Below are 21,914 nucleotides of genomic sequence, written 5' to 3' on the forward strand. Positions count from 1 at the left end.
TGACGACACCATCACGAGCATTACCTTAAAGTGGCTCTGCAGTGGCCAACACTATGGTTTTTTAAAATTAAGTTAAAATATATTAAATGACGTGAACTACTTACCTGAATTATTAAAGTAGCGTTGCTGTCTTGGGTAACCAGTATTGGAAGAAAAAATGCCTAAATATGAAGGAAACAAACATTTTAATAATAGCCATAGGTTCCTCCCCCCCTTTTATTGAAGTATTACTGACATATAAAAAATTGTACATATTTACTTGGTGCAATGTGAGTTTTTTGAAAAGCTATGCCTGTGATGATTCAATGTACATATACAGTAGGAAATGATTGCCATAGTCAGGTTAATGAACACACCCACCACCTCCCAGTCGCCATATCTGTGTCAGTGTGAGGGTCCTTGGGTGTGCTCTCCCAGTGAACCGCAAGGACACCACGCAGCATTAGCTGCAGTCAGGATGCTGCGCATCAGGTCCTCGGCCGACTCGCCTTTTAATGGAAGTCCGTGCCCTTGACCAACACCTCCCCGCCACCCCCAGCCTCTGGCCACCACTGTTCTACACTCCGCTTCTATGACTTCAGCCTTTTGACATTCCACAGAAAAGTAGGATCGTATAGTATTTGTCGTTCTCTGTCTGGCTTATTTCGCTTAGTGTAATGTTGTCCAGGTTCACTGATTTCGTCACAAATCGCAGGATTTCCTTCTTCTTATGGCTGAATAGTATCCCATTGTGTATATATAGATGTCACTGTGCATGTAAAGTTCTATCATTCTATGTCTATATATCTCACATATATATAAATGGGAGATATCTATATCTATACCCATATCTAATCTACCTATCTACATATACTCCCACACCTCACAATCCCTTTATCCATTCATCCATCCACAGACACTGGCTATAGGGAATAACCCTTAATGACCATGAGAGTGCAGAGAGCTCTTTGGATGCTGATTTCAGCTCCTTTGGATACGCACTCAAAGGCAGAATCGCTGGGTCCTGTGGTAGTTCTATATTTAATTTTTTGAAGAACCTCCATACTCTTTTTCCATAATGGCTGTACCAACTTACATACCCACCAACGGGGTCCCAGGTTCCCTTTTCTCCACATCCTCAGCAACACTTGCCTCTTGTCTTTTTGATAACAGCCTTCCTAACACTTTCTGATTTCAAACTACATTACAAAGCTTTGGTTTCAAAATAGGATGACACTGTCATAAAAACAGACACATGGACCAACAAAACAGAATAGTCGTAAGACTTTAACTGCCAAGCTTTCCAAATAGGAAAGTTCTTTATCACCACATCCAAGGTCATTTCAAATAATTTCTAAACAATTGTTAAACTAAACTCTCGTTTCTTTGGGGCTGGCCCTAGAACATGTGGGGGACAATGAAACCTTGACTTATACTCTCTGAAGTTCCTTAAAGGTTTCCATTGATGACCTTTGCTTTCCAGGGTACTGAGCATGGGCTCTGTGACCTCTGTACACGCAGAGATGCTCTGGCGATAGAGAGAACTTGACCCCAACGAGACTGTTAGGACAGCCTTGCTTTTTCCCCTTCCTAAGGGAGCTTTCCCTCTTGTCTTCAGAGGGCAGTGGGATGGGCAAGTCGGCGCTGCGGAAGGAAGGGAGAGAGGGGTGCCCCTCTCCCAGGAGTGATCGGACAGCAGTCTGCACGTGCTGGGTTCTTTTCTACAGGGATCCTGTGTCACCTCCATTCCCAGATTACTCTAGATCTCTCTCTGGCTTTACCAGAGGAAAAAAAAAATAGGCACGGAGATTGCAGGCTATCTGTAAATAGCACTGAATGTTTTTCTCAACTTTTATTTTCTATTGTATTACTTTGAAAATAGAATCATGTGAAACTAAGTCTCCACAGAAAAAAAGGCAAATCTTGAAGGAAAGCTGAGAGTTTAAGCATTATAACTGTGGGGGAAAGCATCTTGACAACAGGGAACACTTGCCTACATTTGGTAATGTGTGCAGACAGCGTTACTAACCACTTAATCTTCAGACACACAGAAAAATGAAACAAAACATTAAACTCCCAAGAATAATTTTTTTCTTTCATCAGCAGGGAGAGCATTTGGTCAAGAAAGCTCGTTACTAGACTTCCATGATTGAGTTGTATCCAAAATATAATAAAACTGGACATTTTCAATAAGCGGAGCTCCCACTCCCGCTCCGAGCACACACACTGGAAACACTGCAATAAGCAAATACAAAAAGTGGAATCTGCTTAGATGCAGCACGGCCTGCAGAAATCCCCGGGAGTGAGCACAGCCTGTCAAGAGGGGCAGCGGCGCGGCGCCTGGAAAGCCCTCTGATAGGATGAACACTACGAGGTTCTTGAGAACACCAGCCATCGGCACACACTGTGAACACAGAGGATTTGTGGTTCAAGAAAAGGTACAACAGTCTCAGAAGATGCCCACTGAATACAAGATGAACTACTGGAACTCGCAGAGTCTATAAAACAAGTGTGTGCAAAATAGTGTCCTTAAAAGTCATGATCAGTATAGCTTTTAAATTAGGGTCTAAAAAATTCATACACTGATCAATATAATAAAGTATTTTCCTTGAGCATCCACTTGAAGGGAACAAAAAAAATTTTTTTTTTTTTTTTTTAGAAAGCAGGAGCCACCCTCTGAGCAATAACAGACCCGGTCTGGCCATGCACAAGTATGTCTCCCGCCGAGAGCCTAGTGGTCACTCTGAACTCTTCCAAATGCTGGCCTTGCACTTCAGTGCACACTTTTCTTTTTCAGCTTGCCTTGCACATACATGAATTCATAGAATGTTTTAGAACAACGCATTACTTTAGTTCTCTGCAATTTCAAGGCACTCGTGGTTTTCTGTGAATAGCATTAAGGCTGAGAGTATACACGTACACTGCTATTTGTCCCCTAAGAAAGCCGCGGGTGTAGCATTGGGGTTTGCAGCCTCCCTGGAGCAGTGTGAGGAGCCGTACCAGTTGGTATAGCTCTTGGTTTACGAAGAGACTATTAGGAATTCCTAAGCAGAACCACAAGGGAACTTGGAGTTGCTCCTGTTCCCATAAAAATGAAGATGAACTTCCAATTTGTCATGTCAAAGGGGTTTTGCTCGGTACCTGCGCACAACTCCATGAGTTTCTTCAGCGGCCCGTGAATGTACAGGAGTCCAACGAGAATCCCGGCCAGATGCCCGGCGAAGGAAGTCCTAGGAGAGACGGAGACCCTTCGTGAGTGAGTGTTCTGCTGCTGACCACAGCCGTCCCGTCTTCTCATTAGCCCAGTGCACGTTAATTAGTCATGGCTGCAGGCTTTGTGCCACAGCACGGCTTTTATGCTGAGTAGCACTTCACTCAGTCCGAAGAACAACATTCCCTACCTTAAAAAAATAAAAGGGACAATAAACAACCACCACCACAGGCTTAAAATGCAACGCCATCCTTGACCAGGAGAAGTAGGCTGGCTCCTTCAGAGCCGTGGAGGCATTCCGTCAAGACAACCCATTCTATTTCTCCCAGTTTGTCTCTGCGGCTCTTATCACGAAACGTAATGACATCAGTTTTCCCTGAATTACATCTTGAACAATTCAGCCATTGTGAGGACAGTATCGATCTGTATCCGCGGCGGCGGAGCAGATAGCTGCGTTTTCACACATCACGGACCAGTGAAGCAGAGGACAGGAGAAGCTCCCGGCCCAGATGGAGGCGCCCACACGCCCACCCCCAAAGTGACGTCCCTCTAGTCATCTTCATGTGTATCTCTTGGTCACTCAGCCGAAAGACGCAAGAATGTAAATTTCAAACCCGATAGATGGGTTAGGGCATTAAATTGGTTCCACTCTTCTTAAGGTGGCATCTAAGACTGGCAATCATTTAGACATATAAAGTCAAGGCAAGCCCCCCTAAGTGTTGCCGGAATCAGTAAACGCATAAATGAGAGAAAACCACCCTGCAGGCCTCCCTGCCCCTCTCTGAGCGCGTCCCACACGTAGCCATCAAGGACCCCCCTGAAACAGGGGGCAAGTCACATCATTGCCATTCTGGGAGACTCAGACTTCTCTGCAGCCTGCAGTCAAGGCCTTCCAACACTTGGCCTCACCTGTCCCTTCCCTTTACCCTCACTGTCCGCTAAATCCATTCCCCAACCAAAGCCAGACCCCCCAGGTGCTCACCAGAGACCACGAGGCTTAGCTCAGCACACCCTGTCACAACAATCAGGCCCCAGCTGAAAAGTCAGTCGCCCTTCCCTCCCACCGCCTGCCGTCCCTATAGCACAGATCCAGCCTTCTGGGGAGCAGACGTGGTTACATGCTTTCCTGTTTGTGTGTCTCTCTCTTTCTCTCTCTTACAAACCCCTTGAGGACAGTCTTATGCATCCGTTATGCTAAATAGGAAGCTGAAAAAGAAATTTTAAAAGGTCAAATATATACATTTCCCTGGCTTGGGGAAATGGCCGCTCACTCCAGACCCGGGACAAATGAAAGTTACCAAGGAGCCCCAAGGAGCTCCAGGAGCACCAGGAGGTTTGTGCTTTCCACACTTCTACGACACACCCCCGGGGCAGGGCCTGGCCCAGGACGCTCGGACGGACGTGCGGCACAAAATGAATGATTTCCGAGTCCCAGGCTGGTGGCATCAAGACCACTGGCGGGCCAGTTGAAACCACTAGATCTCCAACTTAGCAGACTTGCTGAGCCATGGTGGTGACCAGGCTGAGGGCCAGTCGCCCACACCCAAGACCCAAGAATCAAAACCCACACACGACACCTACCACAGCAACGGCCAAGAGAGGGAAGAGGCCCCAGCGCACAGGAGAGACAGCGACGAGAAACCTCCGTTGCCTGAGGGCCCGTGGGAGACGTGGTGGCTCTTGGGGAGAAGAACAGGCTGTGGAAAGCCCTCCAGAGAAAAGAGGAGAGGAAGACTTCTGTGGACTGGGTGGCACTGGGGTTTGTCCCCGCTCGCCAGTTCAGTCACGCCATTGCCCTAGCCAGCCCCTGCCTATGCCACACACATTGAAAAAATCACACACACACACACACACACACAATCACATACACAAGTGTTCCTTCAGCAGAGCTATTATTTTCATAAAATGTATTTACCTCCCAGTGTGTGTAACTTGATCATGAAAATATAGGATCCGACCCTTGGTTCCCCACTTTCAGGAAAGAATAACACGCACTGCGCTTCTCGTTCACTTTTCAAAAAAAAAAAAAAATAAAATTGGGCTTATTTTATTCTACTTTTAGGCTAAATAACATACTCCAACTGGTTCTAGAAATGGCAAAGAAAGTAGTAGTTTGAGGGATACATAAAAAGAGGCCGGAATCAATTTTTTTAAAATAGTAACCTCAATTGAAGTGAAAAGAATAAAATAACATCAGTATTTTTAAAACTGTCTAAGCCAATCTTTATGGTGAATCATATAGTTATACAAATAACATGGAAGAAAATGTCCATTTAAAACCCCAACCTATCAAACAATCAATCTTGGATTTCACTTACAATTTAGAGTACAACACAGTTCAATGAGTCCCTTCTCTCCCTAAATGGGTCTGCAGAAGTTTTAGTGGAATCTGGTTGTCCTCATACAACTGCGAATCGCCAGGAAAGGGAGGCCGAGAGACCAGAGACCGTACTGCATGACCCTCCCGTGTTCAGCATTGCCCACAGAAGGTCATCTCAAAACGCTAGTTGTCCCTATCATTCCATTTCAGCTCTATAAAGGTATTCTTTAAAAGAAAATAAAGATCGGCTGAGATTATTATCTTATTCAATCAAAATTGAGAATCTCTCAATATTTCACATAAAAAAGGGAGGGTTCTACCAATGAAAAAAAAAGAAGTATACGCTCATTTCAAGAGGTATATTAACTGTCTCCACACCCTCAGTAACCTTTCGACAGAGGAGCACCCTTCGCCCTCTGAGAGATATACCCTTGGCCCCTGTCCTGGGAGGGAAATGGAAATGGAATTGGGGGTTGTCTTCTCCCCAGCGGGACTGGAATTGGCACACTTTATCCCTGCCCCTGGGGACACGGGGGCAGGGGAGACATCTGAGAGCTCCAGTCAGTGGCTTGGCTGTACCTTCAAATGGAGCAGCTTTAGAAACAGATTGAGTTATTATGATAATTACACATGCAAAACAGACCTTTTGACGTGTGAGGTGTCTGAGGGGCCCTGTGCCTCGACAGCAGGCCTCCCAAAGGTGCAGGCTACTGGGGTCTCAGTTCCACTTGGGAACAGCTTCCTGTAGACCTGGCTAGGACCGAGGCCGAGGAAGGAAACAGCTTGACCGTACACTCTGTAGATGACTACTGAGTGCGTGGAAGAGTGGAATTAAAATTACACATAAAAGGCACGTATCTAACATACATTACCACCACAGTATAAAAACACAAGTTGCATATGGTCACCAGCTAAGGCGTCACCATGCATTTGCTTTGTATCAGTAGCAAATTTCACTGGGAAAGGTAATAACTAAACTTAATGGCCCCTGCCCCTTAGACAATGAATGTGCTCAATTCCTGAAACAGCAGCACTGAACGTATTACTGTATCTCACATTGGCCACTTAGTGCTTTACTTCTTCTGACGTGTCGACAGTGACTCCCTTTAGAAATTCGCAACAGCTACCACCAAACACTGACTGTGACGATGAGACAGGCACAGGGGCCCGGCATGCACGGCTCTGGCTGGCCACACGGGGTTGCACTGCGTGGACCACGAGGAGGGGAAAGCGGTCTGTCCACAGCCCCAAGAGTTCCACAAACACAGGAACTACCCAGTAGTCAGCCTCAGGTCATCGGATCCCAACCTCGGCGCGCGCATCAATGGAACCTCATTTTAGCGGGGACCACACCTTAACCCAGCAGTTCTTCCACGTATCCAGGTGCTAAGCCCCTTGAAGTGTCCCAGGAAAGAACGCCACGAGTCCCATCTGCAGAGGAACGACACACGCACAACCGAACTTGAAGAAGTCCTCAGGCGGCTGGAATTCCAGCCGTGGACTTCTCATCAAGAAGCCCTGCCTGGAGGGCAGGGATCATCACCAACAGGAGAGTTTCAGACCACGAGCGGCAACTCTGAGTAAATACTCAGACACTCTAGAGGGAGACACTCCACTGGAAAGACGTTTTATCTGTATTCAAGCCCGAACAGGGAGATGGCCATTCATTTAGGTTACCGAAGTTGATTAACACGTCCGGTTTCTTCGTGCCTTTGCTCTTTGGCGGTGTGGCCTGCTGCTGAGCTGGAGTTCCTTCTTGCTAGAACCTTGCTTCTACTGATTCCTTCCATCAAAGGCCGAGGATAGAAAACTCTGCTGGTCTTTGTGTGTCCAAAAAGGTCTTTATTTCCATTTCCTATTCTGATGAGAAATACAGGCTCTGTAGAAGCTGCTGAGGAATGCCAGCCAGACCGCCATCCCTCTGTAGGCAACCTGTCTTTTCTCTCGGCTTCTAAGATTCTCTCTTTATTTTGGACATACTGTCGTTATGCCACAATCCTCCCAGTGGTCGGTTCGCTGCATTTACCCTCCTTGACATCTGCTGTGCTTTTTCCCTCTGAGGTCCTTCTACGACTCTGAAGAGCTGTAGAAAGGGATTGTTTTTGTCCTGGGGACCTCCAGATAGGCGGCACCTGCTCCCCTCCTGACACAGAGAGGGGCTCATTCTTTGTTTAGGGAAAAAAAATGGGAAGTTAAAATCAAATCGATGTTGCTATACATTACTTCTAAGGGTTAGCGAGGGTGAAAAGGTAATTTTGGAACAACACTAAGATTAAGATATTATTGCGGCTTATATGTCAATTATATCTCAAAGCTGCAAAAAAAGAGAGTGCAGGTCTCAGTTGTGCAAACTGTGGGCAGGTATTCTTACCACCAGCGCACGGCAGGTGCTCCTTCCTCTCACGCCGGCATCGACGGATCCTCACTCCTCTGAAAGGCAATTTGTGAGGCCGGGCTAAGTGGTTATGCAAAACGCTCCTACTCACATGTGTCACTGTTAAAGAATCGAAAGCTAAAGCAATGACTGAAAGCTGTGACAGCTATCAAGGTCCTCCTCTGATCAACAGCAAAGTCTTTCCACAGTTGGAGAGGCTGCCCTCTTAGGCATAGCTCAGAAAGCAGAGAGTGTATTACTCTAAGACAATCTCCCAGTATATGCAGAGCAAATGACCTCTTTAAGGATGGAACTTGGAGACACAGTGTCAGACGGGTAAGAGAACAGGTAAGGCAGGGAGCGGTCAGCTAGAGGTGGCCAGTTGCATCGGTCCCCAGCCTTTTTGGCACCAGGGACCAGTATTTTGGGAGACAATTTTTCTTGGAGGGTGGGGAGACAGGAAGCAGAGACACTCACTCCTGCTGTGAGACCTGGTTCCCAACAGGCCACGGACCGGTACCAGGACCGGTACTAGGGTTGGGGGACCAGTGGCACATTGTATTGTACATCCCGTCGTAACTTCCTCTTGTAAAAGCACATCCTACCAGGGAGGGACTGAGATGCTCAGAAGTTCTGCAGCTGGGGCGTCTTAATAAATGGTCCCTGGCTGACGTTACAGCCAGGCCAAGTGGTGGCGAGAATTTTTCAGGTTATTAAATACTAATATCACTAGGAAAGATCTTGATAGGATAGCTTCCTCCCAAGGTAAACTGTTCTCAAACTGTTTTCTATCCTCGGTGCTTTCTTCAGCCATGACAGCAGCGTGTATTTTTGGCAATGGCAGTTTGGGAGGGGACTGGTTGGGCAGTTCTCTGTCTACCGTTGTCTCTGTCTCTGTTGACCTTTGGCCATGGGAGTAAAATGTAGCCCCCTCCCCATATCATGTTCCCCCAAAGACGCTACATTGGCAATGCAACCTCTACTATCCATGCTGATTTATTAAACATGGCACCAACCTCAGGCGTGGGGCTGGGCGCTGAGCACTGGTGTTTACGTAAGTCCCAGACAGACACGACCTGGACGAAAACAAGGTCACTGCAAAGGCAGAAGAAGCCCCTTTACAAAAGAGCTTCCTGGATAAAAGTGATTCCTTGGTGCTCAATGCCACGTCCCTTGGGCTGGCAGCAAGGCAACGCCACGAGTGGGGCAAGGAGGAGCATTCGTCCATGAACAAGTGTTTCCTGACTTCTACATACGCCAGACAAACACGGGCACTGCCTCACGGAGCTTGCACTCAAGCGGGAGAAACACATGCACGCACACACACGCACACATACGTGATAGCTGTGACACGTGGTAATGTAAGAAAGAGAGGCCGCTTTCCCTGGAGTGGGCTGGGCTGGCTCCGTAAGGGACACTGAAGGCGACAGCCACAGGGTTTGGAGCCAGTGCGTCCCGAGGTGAGGGCGGGAGCTTCTGGCAGGAAAAGCACACAGGGAAGAGCTGTGAGGCTGCAAAGAACCTGGTGTTTCAAAAGCACTGACACAGCGATCAGGTGGCTGGAGCCTGGTCAGCAAGGGGTAAGGACATGGGGTATGGCCTGCGAAGAACTTGGAAAGAGAGGCCGAAGTCAGAGCCCAGGCAGGCCCACGTGCCACGGGAAGGAGTCTGATGTTTTCCAAGTCCAGTGAGAGGCCAATGGAGAATTTTAAAAAGCGGTCTATTCTGTCTGCCGGGAGGACAGACTCTAGAGACGAGAATGGGCAGGGCGAGCAGACGACCAGTGTGGGGGCTGATGCAGTCAGGTGAGTGGCCATGGCGGCGTGGCGGAGGCTGGCGGCGGCAGGGGAGGAGAGAAGTGGACGGCCCGGTATCTGTCTTTCTGTAGGGGAGTAATGTTTTGCATCATTCTTCCTCTCGGTTTCCAACTTAGTATCCAGCTACCCACTGCATACTCTGCTAGATACCCCCGTTCAGCCATCCTGCAGGCATCTCAAAGCAAACACGTCAGAACTGAGCTCTTAAACTCTCGTCCCACCCACTAAGTAGCTCTATCATCCCTCCCGTTGCACAAGCCAGAAGCCTCGCTTTCTCCTTTTCCTTCACCCCCACCTGGAACCCATCAGCAAGTCCTTTTATCTTCGCCAGCAGGTGAGTGGCATGTGACTCCTAGAATGTGTGTGTATACAATATACTATAAGGTTATGTCTATCCACCCGGAACACAGAATACATTACATACACCTAAATACACCTATCTGAAAACAAGATTTAATGAAAATACATAAAAACAGTAACAGATAACATGGTGGGGGGGGAGGGGTAACAACCACCTTTCTAATTTCCAAACTGTAACAGTGTTTTAGGAATTTCATTATTATTATTATTATTATTATTGTTTTATCCGAACAGAATCTGAGCAAGGCTCTTAGGTAAAGAACAGAATTTCTCTCATCAGTGTGGTGGGCAAATCTTAAGTATGTTCGTTGCTGTTGTTGTTGTTGTTGGGGTGAGCTGTTACGAACGCTTCCCCCACTTGCCACACGCAGGTGGCTTTCAATAGCACTCCAGGTGAAAGCTGGAGCCAGCAGCTTGGTAGGATTACCAAGTTTCTTTAGAATCTTGTTGTTACTCGTACCTCCTTCAAAACTAAATGATAGGCTGTGCCAGATTAAAGAAAGCGCAGGCAAGGAAAACTGTACACAACATAAACGAACAAGGATCTCTCCTCGCGTGCACTCAATGGGCCACAGATGCTAAAGACTCAGCCCAGCACGGTGGGGCCCGTCCTTTCCCTCACTGGACCCTCCACACCACTGGGCACACCCTGGAGTTCGCATTCCCCTACCTTCTGCATTCCCTGTGCTGGAGGTTCCACTGGCCAAAACTCTCTCTCCCCGCTCTACACCGCTCCAACCCACCCCACCGTCCCCGGCCCTTGGGACAATCTAGGAAAGTGGCTATGAGCACAGGCACTGGACCTGGATTGCCCAGGGCTGACTCCTGGCTCTGACCTTTGGAGCCTGACCAGCTCTCACCCCGGCCACAGCCTTCACTCAGGGTTCTTCCCACCTCGGCCACCCTCCCCCTGCCCGGACCTGCTGTCACCACCATGGCAGCGCAAGCACGTGCTCTCACAAGCCAGCCCGACACCACTCGGTAAGCCTTCTGGTAGCTCCCCAGGGTTTCCATGATAAAACACAAGCAAGGCGGGTTATACCCATCATGCACCGCTGCCTGACTCTTTAGGCTTCTCTCTCTACTGCCAGCCCCTGCCCTACACCACTCCCAGGTTCAGCCCTGTGCTGAAGCCACACTTCTCCCTTTAGGACTGACTCTGTATCTACTAAGCTCCGCCCTCCACACCACCCCGCTAAGCCCCAGGTGAACAACTTTCCAGACCACTCTCAGATCACACTCGGCCAGTGCTCCTTCTGAGGACCAGTGGGGCTCCTCTGGGGTCCCCTAGTGTTCTGCTCGTTCTTTGCTGACTTGTCTGCCATCACCCTGCGGCTTAATCTAGAGGCTCTCAACCCTCTCATCCCCAAGGCCCCCTCGAACCCAAGAATTTTGTAATGCTCCCTTGATTTTCTTGAAATGGGCTTTATAAATAGCACACCTACACACCCACTTTTTAAAAAACACAGGCACATCCACACATACAATCTCAACTCCACATAATGCCCTAGCTGAAACAGTATGAAACGTATTTAAAAAGCAACATCATAAAGTGCTATGAATGGCGATTGCTCAGGCACAACACCATCCGAAGGCTCGACAGTGGCGTCTGCCCGCCGCTACACCCAGCAGCTGCGTGATGGCGAGGGTAACAAAGGCAGGTGGACAGAGACAGGCTTTCTGTGACTCAGACTCCACACGCAGGGTTCCTTCGGTGACATCATCTCCTGTGCGGGGAAGCAACTTTCGGCTCCAAATGTAGCAAAGTAAAATTGTCCCTGGAGTTGCATTTCTAAATCAATTTACAATTTTCCTGGAAAAGTCACTGTATATTAAATCCATGCCAAAAAAGAAAAAAAAAGAAAGGAAGAAAAGAAAGAAAGAAAATCTGTGTTTGTATGAAAAACACAATTAGGTTTTAGGCTCAGATAATCACAAACAGCTTTTCAACTCCATAAGTGTTCTCCCAACAGGTTGGGGGAGGGGTGGTAGGGGGTAGCTGCAGGCCCAGTCTTGCTGTAGGGGACTGTCCCGCACACTGTAGGACCCTAGCACCTCTGCTCCTGACCACCAAGTGCCACTAGCACCCCCACTATCATTATGACTAAAAACAACCTTGCATTTTTGTAAAGTCCTTCCTGGGGACCAAGCCAGAAAAACCACTGGCTTAAGCACATAGCAAATGCTTATTAAATGTTTGTAGAATTGATGACCTTTAATCATTAGGCCTCAAGCATATTTCTTGTCAAAGTACTTCTCACGTGACTACACGATGCACAGATTCCAAGGATTCCAAGCGAATCCGCAACATCTTGAACTGATATGCAAGGGAACTTCCCACCACAACTGAGACGCACATGGGGGGTCAGAACGTTTGAAAGAGGCTGTGATCACTCCCACGCTGCACTGCGGCAGAATAAATGCAACTTGGCACGTGAAAAACGCTCTGCCATCTGCTATTACCACAGATAAAAATATTTCTGGATACCACACGAATGATTATTTGCATGTCACCTCCGGCAAGTAAATACAAAATGAAAGAGGAGTTGGGTTGTTGATAGCCTGATCTCAGTGTGTGCTAGATGTTACGAAGCAAAGAGGTGTTCCTGGGAGCTGAGCCTCAGACGGCATGTTCCGAGGCCGTGTCATGACTGGAAATCCTATGGCCCTGTGGCAGCCGGGCTCTCTGAGGTTGCAGTCACTTAGGACTGGCTTGTGACCTCGATGGATGGGAGCTCATCACAGGCATATCCAAGGGAGAAAGGGAAGCAAGGAACAGTCTCAACTGCGAACCGTGGAAATGACTTCCAACCTTGCCCCCGTACCTACAGCAGCACGGACGAACCGGGCTGCCGCTGCCAGGCTGCAGTCTCGCCCCTCGGGTTCTCGATGCCGGCTGCACACTACCGTCTCTCAGACGGGTTTGGGGATCCCGGCTCCTCGGACCGTACTCCCAGAAATTCTGCAAAAAATGCTCCAGGGTGGGACAGACCCTGGCATTGTTTTGTTTGCTTGTTTGGTTGGTTTTCTGGTTTTGTTGTTTTTAATTCCCCAAGTGTTTTTTTCACGTGGTGAGGTTGAGCACCATCGGTCGTAACTCAGAGTTCGGATTCTCACGGCGAGAGTTCAGCTGCCGTAGCAGGCCGATAGGAAAAGACACCGTGAGTGTCGGCAAGGCTCCTCACCCTACAAGTCCCCCCGCAGGAGGGACATCTGTTTCCCCTCTTGGTAAATTGGCCTTAATATATTCTACTGTAATGCTGCAAAAGGGTAAGTATAGCTTTGAAAATTCATGCAAGGAAGCATATGAACTTACTTCAAAAGCTTTACGAGTTCTTTGGACTTATAAAAGCCTGATAACTCAGCTAGGGCGTCCCACCGCCAAGAAGGTCACATGCGCAGGGCTGAGGACGACAACCGTAAAGAGTCAGGGTGATCCCCGAACCCCTGGATCCAACACAGAGATTGGGAAACACCACTGGATCATAAAGTTAGCCCGTCACTTCAGACAAATTAAATTCTGCTGTGGTTAAATCTGGTCTGAATCAAAATTCTGGCTCTGAACGTCCCACCGACTGTATGACTCAGAGACCTGGGCAGGCCACGGACAGCCCACACCGCGTCTGCAGCGTTTGCTGGTATGCCTGCGGGGCGCGGTTCCTGTGAACTGAGCGCACAGAACCACCAGCTACACGGTTCCGAAAGCTGCCCGATGCAGCAGAATCTGTCTGCGCAATGCGCCTGCGTGGCTGAACGTCTGGGAACAAAAGTAACCCTAATAAAGCCACGAGACCCACAGGGACTCATCTCAGAGCACTGTCACCTTCAAAGACACACAGCCCCACCTCCGGTGGAGAACCGCTGGCAGCCAGAGCAGGGGCGCAAGACCTGCATCTGGCCGAAAGGTACATCTTGTATCTACTCTTTAGACTCGAGTGATGATGAGAACCCAATGACCCAGTGGCAACAAGCATCCATCCAGTTCTCAGAGGTGCTCCGGCCAGTACTTTAGTATTCTCAACAAACCCAAAGCTACCTGATATCCTTCTGGTGAGTCCTTTGGGGTTTAAGTTTGCCAGAGCTGATTGCTACTATTTTCAACCGAGGATCCCAACTGGTAGGGTACCAAAGGATGCTGAGGAAATACCTACCGTATTTTGCCATGTATCATGTGCCCCCGTGTATCATGCATGCCTACATTTTGTGCACGTTATACATGGGATTATTATGCCCATTACTATACCCATGGTATGTAATCACTATGCCCATGTATAATGTACATCCTCATCTTTCCCTCAAAAATGTGGGCAAAAAAGTGTGCGTTATACCCAGCATTCTGTTTTCTCTGGAATTTCTCCCCTCGGGATGGTGTGACGTAGGAGCTGCTGGTCGGCTCTCCCGCCGTGTGGACAGAGCTGTCCTGCTGAGAAAGCCTGAAGCCAAAGACCCAGGTCAGCTGCGCCCAGCCTCCAGACCCACAAACACAATGCGATCATACATGTGTGTAGTGTTAAGCCATGGCATTTGATACAGCCTGCTACACAGCAATAGATGACTAATACAGAAGCCAACACAGGGGAAAAATAACTGAGCCAGGATACAGAGACAGAATCCCAGTGATACTGCTTGAACCCTTGACTCCCGCGTCAGAAGTCTATGAAAGCCTGAAATGCACCAGTGGAAATTTTAATGATGTAAGCTAACAGAGGTCCTTTTTGCTCAAGTAGGTTTGAGCTGGGTTTCTTTAAATTGTAAGCAAAAGAATCTTGACTTAGCTGTCCGAGATGACAGAGGCCATGGAGAACCAACAGACTGCAAAGTCTCAAAGGATTCTGCTATGCTCTCCTTTAGCCGCAGTATAGCAGGCTGTAGGACTCCAGGTTGGAGAAGGACGTGAGGATTCTGGTGAAAGGGTCAAAACAAACGTTACCACATTGAGGAGATGCTAACCCAGGTGTTTGAGTCACTGAGTTAATTCCCAGAATGGGCACCCACAGAGTAGACAGAGCTCTATTCCTCTAGTGTCAGAGATAATAAAAATATTATTGTAAGAAAATACATATAAAAGTGTTACATATAATGCCTGATACAGATATTAAACAAAATGTGAGTAAAAATCCACATATCTTACATTTTTTAAAAAATAAAGGACTCGTTCACTTTCTCTATTAAGTGGAACCCTCAGACACTTTACTCAGTAAGTTGCTGGCAAATGCTTCCAAGGGGACGAAGGGCTCACGTGGTGCCAAGAAACCCGGCTGAGCTCCGACTGGCTTGAGCTTCACCAGCCGCTCCCCTGGTGCCCACAGAGGACCGCTCAGGGGCACTGAAGGGGGGTGCCGCTCTTCTGACGAGCCCCTCACTGATTTCTGGACTTTCCTTGTGTTATCTTTTGAATCCTCCCAACAAGCCCAGGAGATGCATCCTGTTACTGGTCCCACTGTACAGATGAGGAACTGAGGCTAGAGGAAGGACACAGGAGCAGCCGTCAATACATGTGTTTTAAGGGAGGGAGTGGTCAGTCATGAATGCATCATCCCCTGCTTCCCCCCACAGACGGATACACCTCCCTGCCTTTGCTCGGCCACTGTACATGGGACAAAGTAGAATTAGGCTGTGCAATCTGCACGTGAGGAGTATGGGAACAAGACCCCAAAATCATGACGAGGAGCAACACAATGATCTGTGCCATGCAGCCCAACGACACAGTGGATCATGCTGGGGCCCACAACATACTTCCGAAGGATGGAACGGCCTATCCTGATCTGCATCCTCAATGAAATTTTTCAAAACGCATTTGCCTTCTTCAAATCTACAACAAGATTTGCTTCACCCTGACCAGTGTGGCTCAGTTGGTTGGGTTTCATCCCACAGAGGGAAAGATCACAGGTTCTGTTCCTGGTCAGGGCCCATGCCTGGGTTGTGGGTTCAGTCCCAGGTCGGGGTGTGTGTGAGAGGCAACCGATCGATGTTGCTCTCCCTTCCCCTCTCCTTAAAAATAAATAAATAAAATCTTAAAAAAAAAAGATTTGTTTCACCACATGGTTTTAATCTCCTTTACAATTTTCTTTCTTTAAAAAAAAGATTTTATGTATTTATTTTTTAGAGAGGGAAGGGAGGGAGAAAGAGAGAGAGAGAGAGAGAAACATCAATGTGTGGTTGCTGGGGGCCGTGGCCTACAACCCAAGCATGTACCCTGACTGGGAATCGAACCTGCGACACTTTGGTTTGCAGCCCGTGCTTAATCCACTGAGCTACGCCAGCCAGGACCTTGACAATTTTCTAAGAATTTTAGTGGCCCTTGCCTCATCCAATCCTTGTTTTACTATAGATTCTTAAGTGAAACTTAAGAACACTCAATTGAAACTAACATGCAAAAATCTATAAAATTCAGATCAAAAGTGGACCTCAAGCCATCATTAAAAACACAGACCTTGGAGGAGGATCTTAGAAGAATAAGGGGCTCCTACGGGCTACCTCTCTCATTAGTGGGGCAGCCAGCCTCCACCCGGGCGGTAACGCCCGCTCTGTGGAGTCTCGCAGAGGACCCAACGCGGAGGAGGAGAGGAGGAGCCAGCTCCCCTGCGTCTGAAATAACACCGCAAACAGCGTGTGCACTGCATAATCAGCACGCTGCAGCCGCTGGGGAGCAATCATGTGCAGTGCACTCAGAGGGACAATGGAGTGGAATTTATGAATTTTAAATGAACGTTTACCATTTCTTAGGGACCATCCTTAAAATTACTGCTACGACGCAAAAAAGCTTTCAACGTAATTTTCCCAGACAGGTGCCTTCACCCTTCCTGCGTCTGCCTAACTGCAACCCTCCAATTACTGTGACGGTGCCTTCAGTCATCTCCCAGTCCTGCCAATACACCTCAAGTCTTTCGCCATGGAAGTGATTTAATGCTCGACTCGGAGACTCTCCGATTAGGGATTTGATAACTGCAGAACACGACTAATCCCGCTATTACTGGTGTTACACACTAAGGCAAACAAAACCCAGTAACAGTCATGATGATGATGATGATGATGATGATGATGATGAAAATTGTTTTCTACCTGCAGAAAAACCACCATTCTTTACTGGCAGGAGGAAGGACTGTACACGATGCCATGCATTCCGTTTAGCCTTTGCACAGAAACAGGTTTCCCTTTGTCGTTCCTTAAGAAAAGAAACGGGGGATAAGATCAGGAGAGAAATGTGTCACAGGTAATGAGTCCATGAGAAGTATGGCCAAGCCTTACACTCATCTATCAAATAAGGGTCTTGAATTAGGCAGGAGACTCAGAACGCCCCACAGTGCCGCTCACAAGCTCACTACTGGCTGGAGGGGCAAGCTCTGCGGACGCTCACGCGTTCGAAGGGAGCGGCCCACCTCCCATTCTGCAGCAGACAGGAGGGGAGGAGGCGGAGGGAGCTGCCCTGCAAGTCAGCCTTCGAGGTGGAGAAACCAGACAAGGCCTGACAACAGAAACCAGTTTTGCCCTAAGGACACGTGTCGTGTCCACGCTGACATGACTTGAAGGCAATTCTCCAATGGGAAAATGCAAAAAATAAAATGAGTAACAGTGAGTCTCCATCAACACTACACTGGTTATTGGTAAAAAAGATGGGTCGGACGGTGTTCATTTTTAATTCATGGACTCTATTTGTATATTCAGGACAAAAGAGCATAGCAAGTTTATAAAGTCATTTTTCCACCACCTGCTTAGTACTGAATTATTTAAAACTCATTTGAAACACACACACACACCTGACAGTTTTTAAAATACTGTTTGACAACAGCATTTTCAACATCTATAAAAGTATGTGCTAGAAGAGCAGATTCTGTACGCGCTGTCTTGCATTAGCAGGTCCAGGAGTATTTTTACCCGCCAGTGCATCACACCTCACAAAAGCACTTGAGAGGAACAAGCAATGTGACCCTTTGTTCAGAGTTGAAATTACTTGGTATATATCATCCGGTGCATTCATACAGCCCTCAAAGTAAAACTAACTGGTTCATCAAAATGTGCACAGTCTCAGTTACTAGAGTTATCCCTCCAAAGTTACAGGATCACAAGTCCTCCACAAACTGACACTATAACTGACTGTTCTCTACAGAAGAATGGACCGAATGCTGCACACCTGATACTAACACAAAATGATACTGAACGTAAGGAAAAAAAAAGAACTGATTGATAAACTCTACAACTTCTGATGCAATAGTGATGCAGCAGTTGGAAAACATCAAGGAAACTCGAAAGACTTTTTATATAAATATTGTTTGGATCACAAAATTTACGTTTGCCTTTAGGAGAAAATTTGGTTTAAATAAATTAATCCAAAGCTTTAACACATACACACACATGCATGTACACACACAAATGGTTGTCTCTTAAAACAGAAAAAGATGACACCCCTCAAAATATACATCCTTCTTGAAGCTGATGGAGCTTCCTCCTTATGTATGTTTACATTTTCTCTTTTTTATGTACCGTTTCAAGTTTTCCTTCTAATTTCCGTGGTTAAATTTGCCACAGGCTTGTCTACTTGATCTGTCTTTTCAAAGATAGAGCTCTTCAAAGATCAATTGTATCATTTTTTTTCCTTTTTAGTTTAAATTTTACTTAATAGTATCAATGCCACTTCCTCTCATCTTTTATTTGTTACTTTTCTAGCTTCTTAAGTTCAAGAGTTTAGCTTCTTAAACTCTTAAATAGTTTAGGGCTTAAATTATTTCTGTTTAAACTTTCTCACTATATTATAAAGAGCATTTAAGACTGTTTCATAGCCCACAGTTTGGATACGGAGTATTCTCACTGTTCATTTCTAAAGTCTTTTTTTAAAAAATGCATTCTTAATCAGGGAGGCATATACATGTCCAGTGGAGTACGATTATCGGGATTGTTTTTTCTTTTGCTCAGATCTGGTTTTTAAGTCTTTATTATTCCTTGCAATCGGAGAATATGGCCTACAGAATCTCTGCGTGTTTACAGGCAGTTGAAGCTGCTCGGTAGCCTCGTGCTGTCTGTCGGTCTCGTGCGGGGGCATGTCGCTTCTGCACGCACAGGGGACCAGGCACCGCTGGGCTCCGAGGGGACCGCCAGCATCCCGGCCCTGCTGTCGAGACGCCTTTTCGAGTCTTCCGAAGGCTCGGGTCCCCCTCTCCTCATCTGAAGCCCGGGCTTTGCCTTCTCGTTCTCTCCTCAGATTTTGGATGTGAGGTCTTTCCTTTTTGGTCCACTCTAGACTTCTGGACCTGGGCGAGGAACTCAGCTACTTACACTTTGCCTATTATTTTTAGTTGGGTGGCCACCCTGGCTTTATTCTAGAAAACATTTATGAATGCATTTGCTGAGCCATTGTGACGTGCTGAGCACTGTTCCAGGCACTAAGGACAGGCGGTGAACAGGACGGAGAGGCCACACAGCCTCTCCCTCCTCCCGGAACCTGGGAGAGACAAGTCAGTTAGGATTCATGAAAATATGCTCCTGCCCTGGCTGGCGCAGCTCAGTGGATTGAGCGCGGGCTGCGAACCAAAGTGTCGCAGGTTCGATTCCCAGCCAGGGCACATGCCTGGGTTGCAGGCCATGGCCCCCAGCAACCGCACATTCATGTTTCTCTCTCTCTCCCTTTCTCCCTCCCTTCCCTCTCTCTAAAAATAAATAAATAAATCTTAAAAAAAAAAGAAAATATGCTTCTATGTACTTAGATTTTAATAAGCCAATTTTCTACTGCAAATAATGCATGCTCGCTATAGAGAATTTGGCAAAAACAAAGAAAAAAAATGATAAATAATCCCATAACCTTATGTTAACCACTACTTACATTTTTATGCGTTTCTCTCTATTTCCTTTAGTGGCTGTTCTTTCTTTGGGGGGAAAAAGTCCAATCACATTACATATAATGCTTTGTATTCTACTTTCTCCTCTTCCATTGAAAATTTTCCAATTCTATTAAAAGAATTTCTAAAAATACCATATTGCTGGCTGTATACTATTCTATTACATCATGATTGATTAACTCATTTACCTATTATCAGGCAACTATGTGGTCTCCAGTTCCCAATACAATAATTATGCTTGTGTCCACCCTGGCAAGCATAGCTCAGTAGATTGAGCGCGGGCTATGAACCAAAGCATCACAGGTTCGATTCCCAGTCAGGGCACATGCCTGGGTTGCAGGCCACGACCCCAGCAACCGCACATTGATTTTTCTCTCTCTCTCTCTTTCTCCCTCCCTTCTCTCTCTAAAAAATAAATAAATAAATAATAAAAATAAATAAATAAAATATGCTTGTGTTGCTTTTTCTTCATTTCTGGTTACTGATTATTACAACTTGGATAAGTTTCTAGACAGATAATCACTGAATTAAAGAGTATACACTTCCTACAGCTCTGGATTTAGGAGCCACTGGTTGACTTTTCTCCACGCACTGTCCCCTGGCAGGCCTCCCCAAAGGGCCGCCACTGGGCTTCTGGTGGTCAGTCCTGCTCATCGCCAAGGTGTGGTCTTCTTTGTCCTATTTCTAACTCCTCTGACTTTTGTTTCTATTTATAATGTACTTGGATCTAAAAAACAATTCTCTTTGTTGCTTTTGCCTTTGTTTAAGATTGTGTTCATTGTTCTTATGCATTGTATGCATTTCGTCCCAACTCCAGAACTGAAGAATTCTCTTCACACACTCTTAGACATTTTCCAGAGACTATATATAAGTCTGCTGGACACAATGTACCAAAAATTTATTTGGGAGTGTAGTGAGGCAAAGCTTTATCTTTACTTTCTTCCAAATGATTAAAAAAATCCAAATACCATTTACTCAATAGCCCTGTTTTCCCTGCTGATATTTTTTATATTATCTTTACTATGTCGTAGCCTATTTATTTATTATTATGTTCGTGGCCCATTTCATCCTTTTAAAAAAAGTAGGAACAAAAGGGTATTTTAGAATCAAAGAACTATGGTACTGCAAGGAATAGAAGAGACATATATCGCTAGAAATAAAACTTGTTATTTATTTGACCTGTGTGTTACAAATGACTATGAAATTAAAATGTTCTTCTGTTATATTCAGAGGGGAACTATGTCCACTTAAAGAGAGATAAATTAGAATCTAATTATTGGACGTCTCCTATGAGCTAATGAGAAGCCGACGTGAAGCAGGGGGGTGGGGGGGGGCATTCGGCAGCCTGTTCTCAGCTGGTTACCATGGAATAATTGATGTACTAATGATTTCAATTCATAGCGCGCGCTGTCTGCACTTTGCATAATTTGAACCAAACCTGAATGTAAATGGAAAACAGTCCCCTTGCCTATTTGACTCCCAGGACTTTTAACTAAGAATCACTTAATACTGCAGAGGAGGAAGGAGAAAATTAGCAAATAGAAACAACTTTCTATTTAAAAACATTCCTCCTTATACTGAAATGGGAAGGATTAAGTAAATACATCTGAATCTCCAGAGATGTGGTTTATTATCTTATTAGTTGAGAGTGAATATTTAATTGTATAACATTTATCTCCGATAGTGCCTCCTGGAAAAAAAAAATCCAAATTAGGTCAAAGTGCATATTCTAAACACTCCAAAGGGAAATAAATGTGTTTCATAGCGTTCTTTTTTTTTAATGAAAAAAATATTAGTAAAAAAAAATCAAGTCAAAACAACTGCTACATTTGGTAATTAACTTTTGAGCTGAAAAACACCCTTTTTATGTAAAACACGTCACACAGGCTCTTCCTCAATGTAGTGAGACGCACTTACTGATATCACCTTTTAACCCAGGACAAATGAGTTTTTTCAAATTTTTTAAAAAAGTATATTTTTAAAATAACCTTCAGTCATCATTACCTGAGACATCCAATACGGT

The 21,914-nt window shown here is 46.2% G+C and overlaps 1 protein-coding gene across 5 annotated transcripts in view; it reads right to left on the minus strand.

The window, feature by feature from the left end:
* Nucleotides 1-21,914, minus strand: part of RHBDD1 (rhomboid domain containing 1) — a 107,637-nt gene that overhangs the window by 43,639 nt on the left and 42,084 nt on the right. For all 5 annotated transcript variants that reach the window (XM_045853840.1, XM_045853879.1, XM_045853871.1 and 2 more), the window contains 2 exons: nt 3,121-3,209; nt 105-161 (listed from right to left, as the gene is read on the minus strand). In XM_045853840.1, the coding sequence (XP_045709796.1) occupies nt 105-161; nt 3,121-3,209 (146 nt within the window). The remainder of the gene's footprint in view (nt 1-104; nt 162-3,120; nt 3,210-21,914) is intronic.

Source organism: Phyllostomus hastatus, unplaced genomic scaffold (genome assembly GCF_019186645.2).
Source record: "Phyllostomus hastatus isolate PE091 unplaced genomic scaffold, TTU_PhHast_1.1 phas_contig_137, whole genome shotgun sequence".
NCBI classification, from domain to species: Eukaryota; Metazoa; Chordata; class Mammalia; order Chiroptera; family Phyllostomidae; genus Phyllostomus; species Phyllostomus hastatus.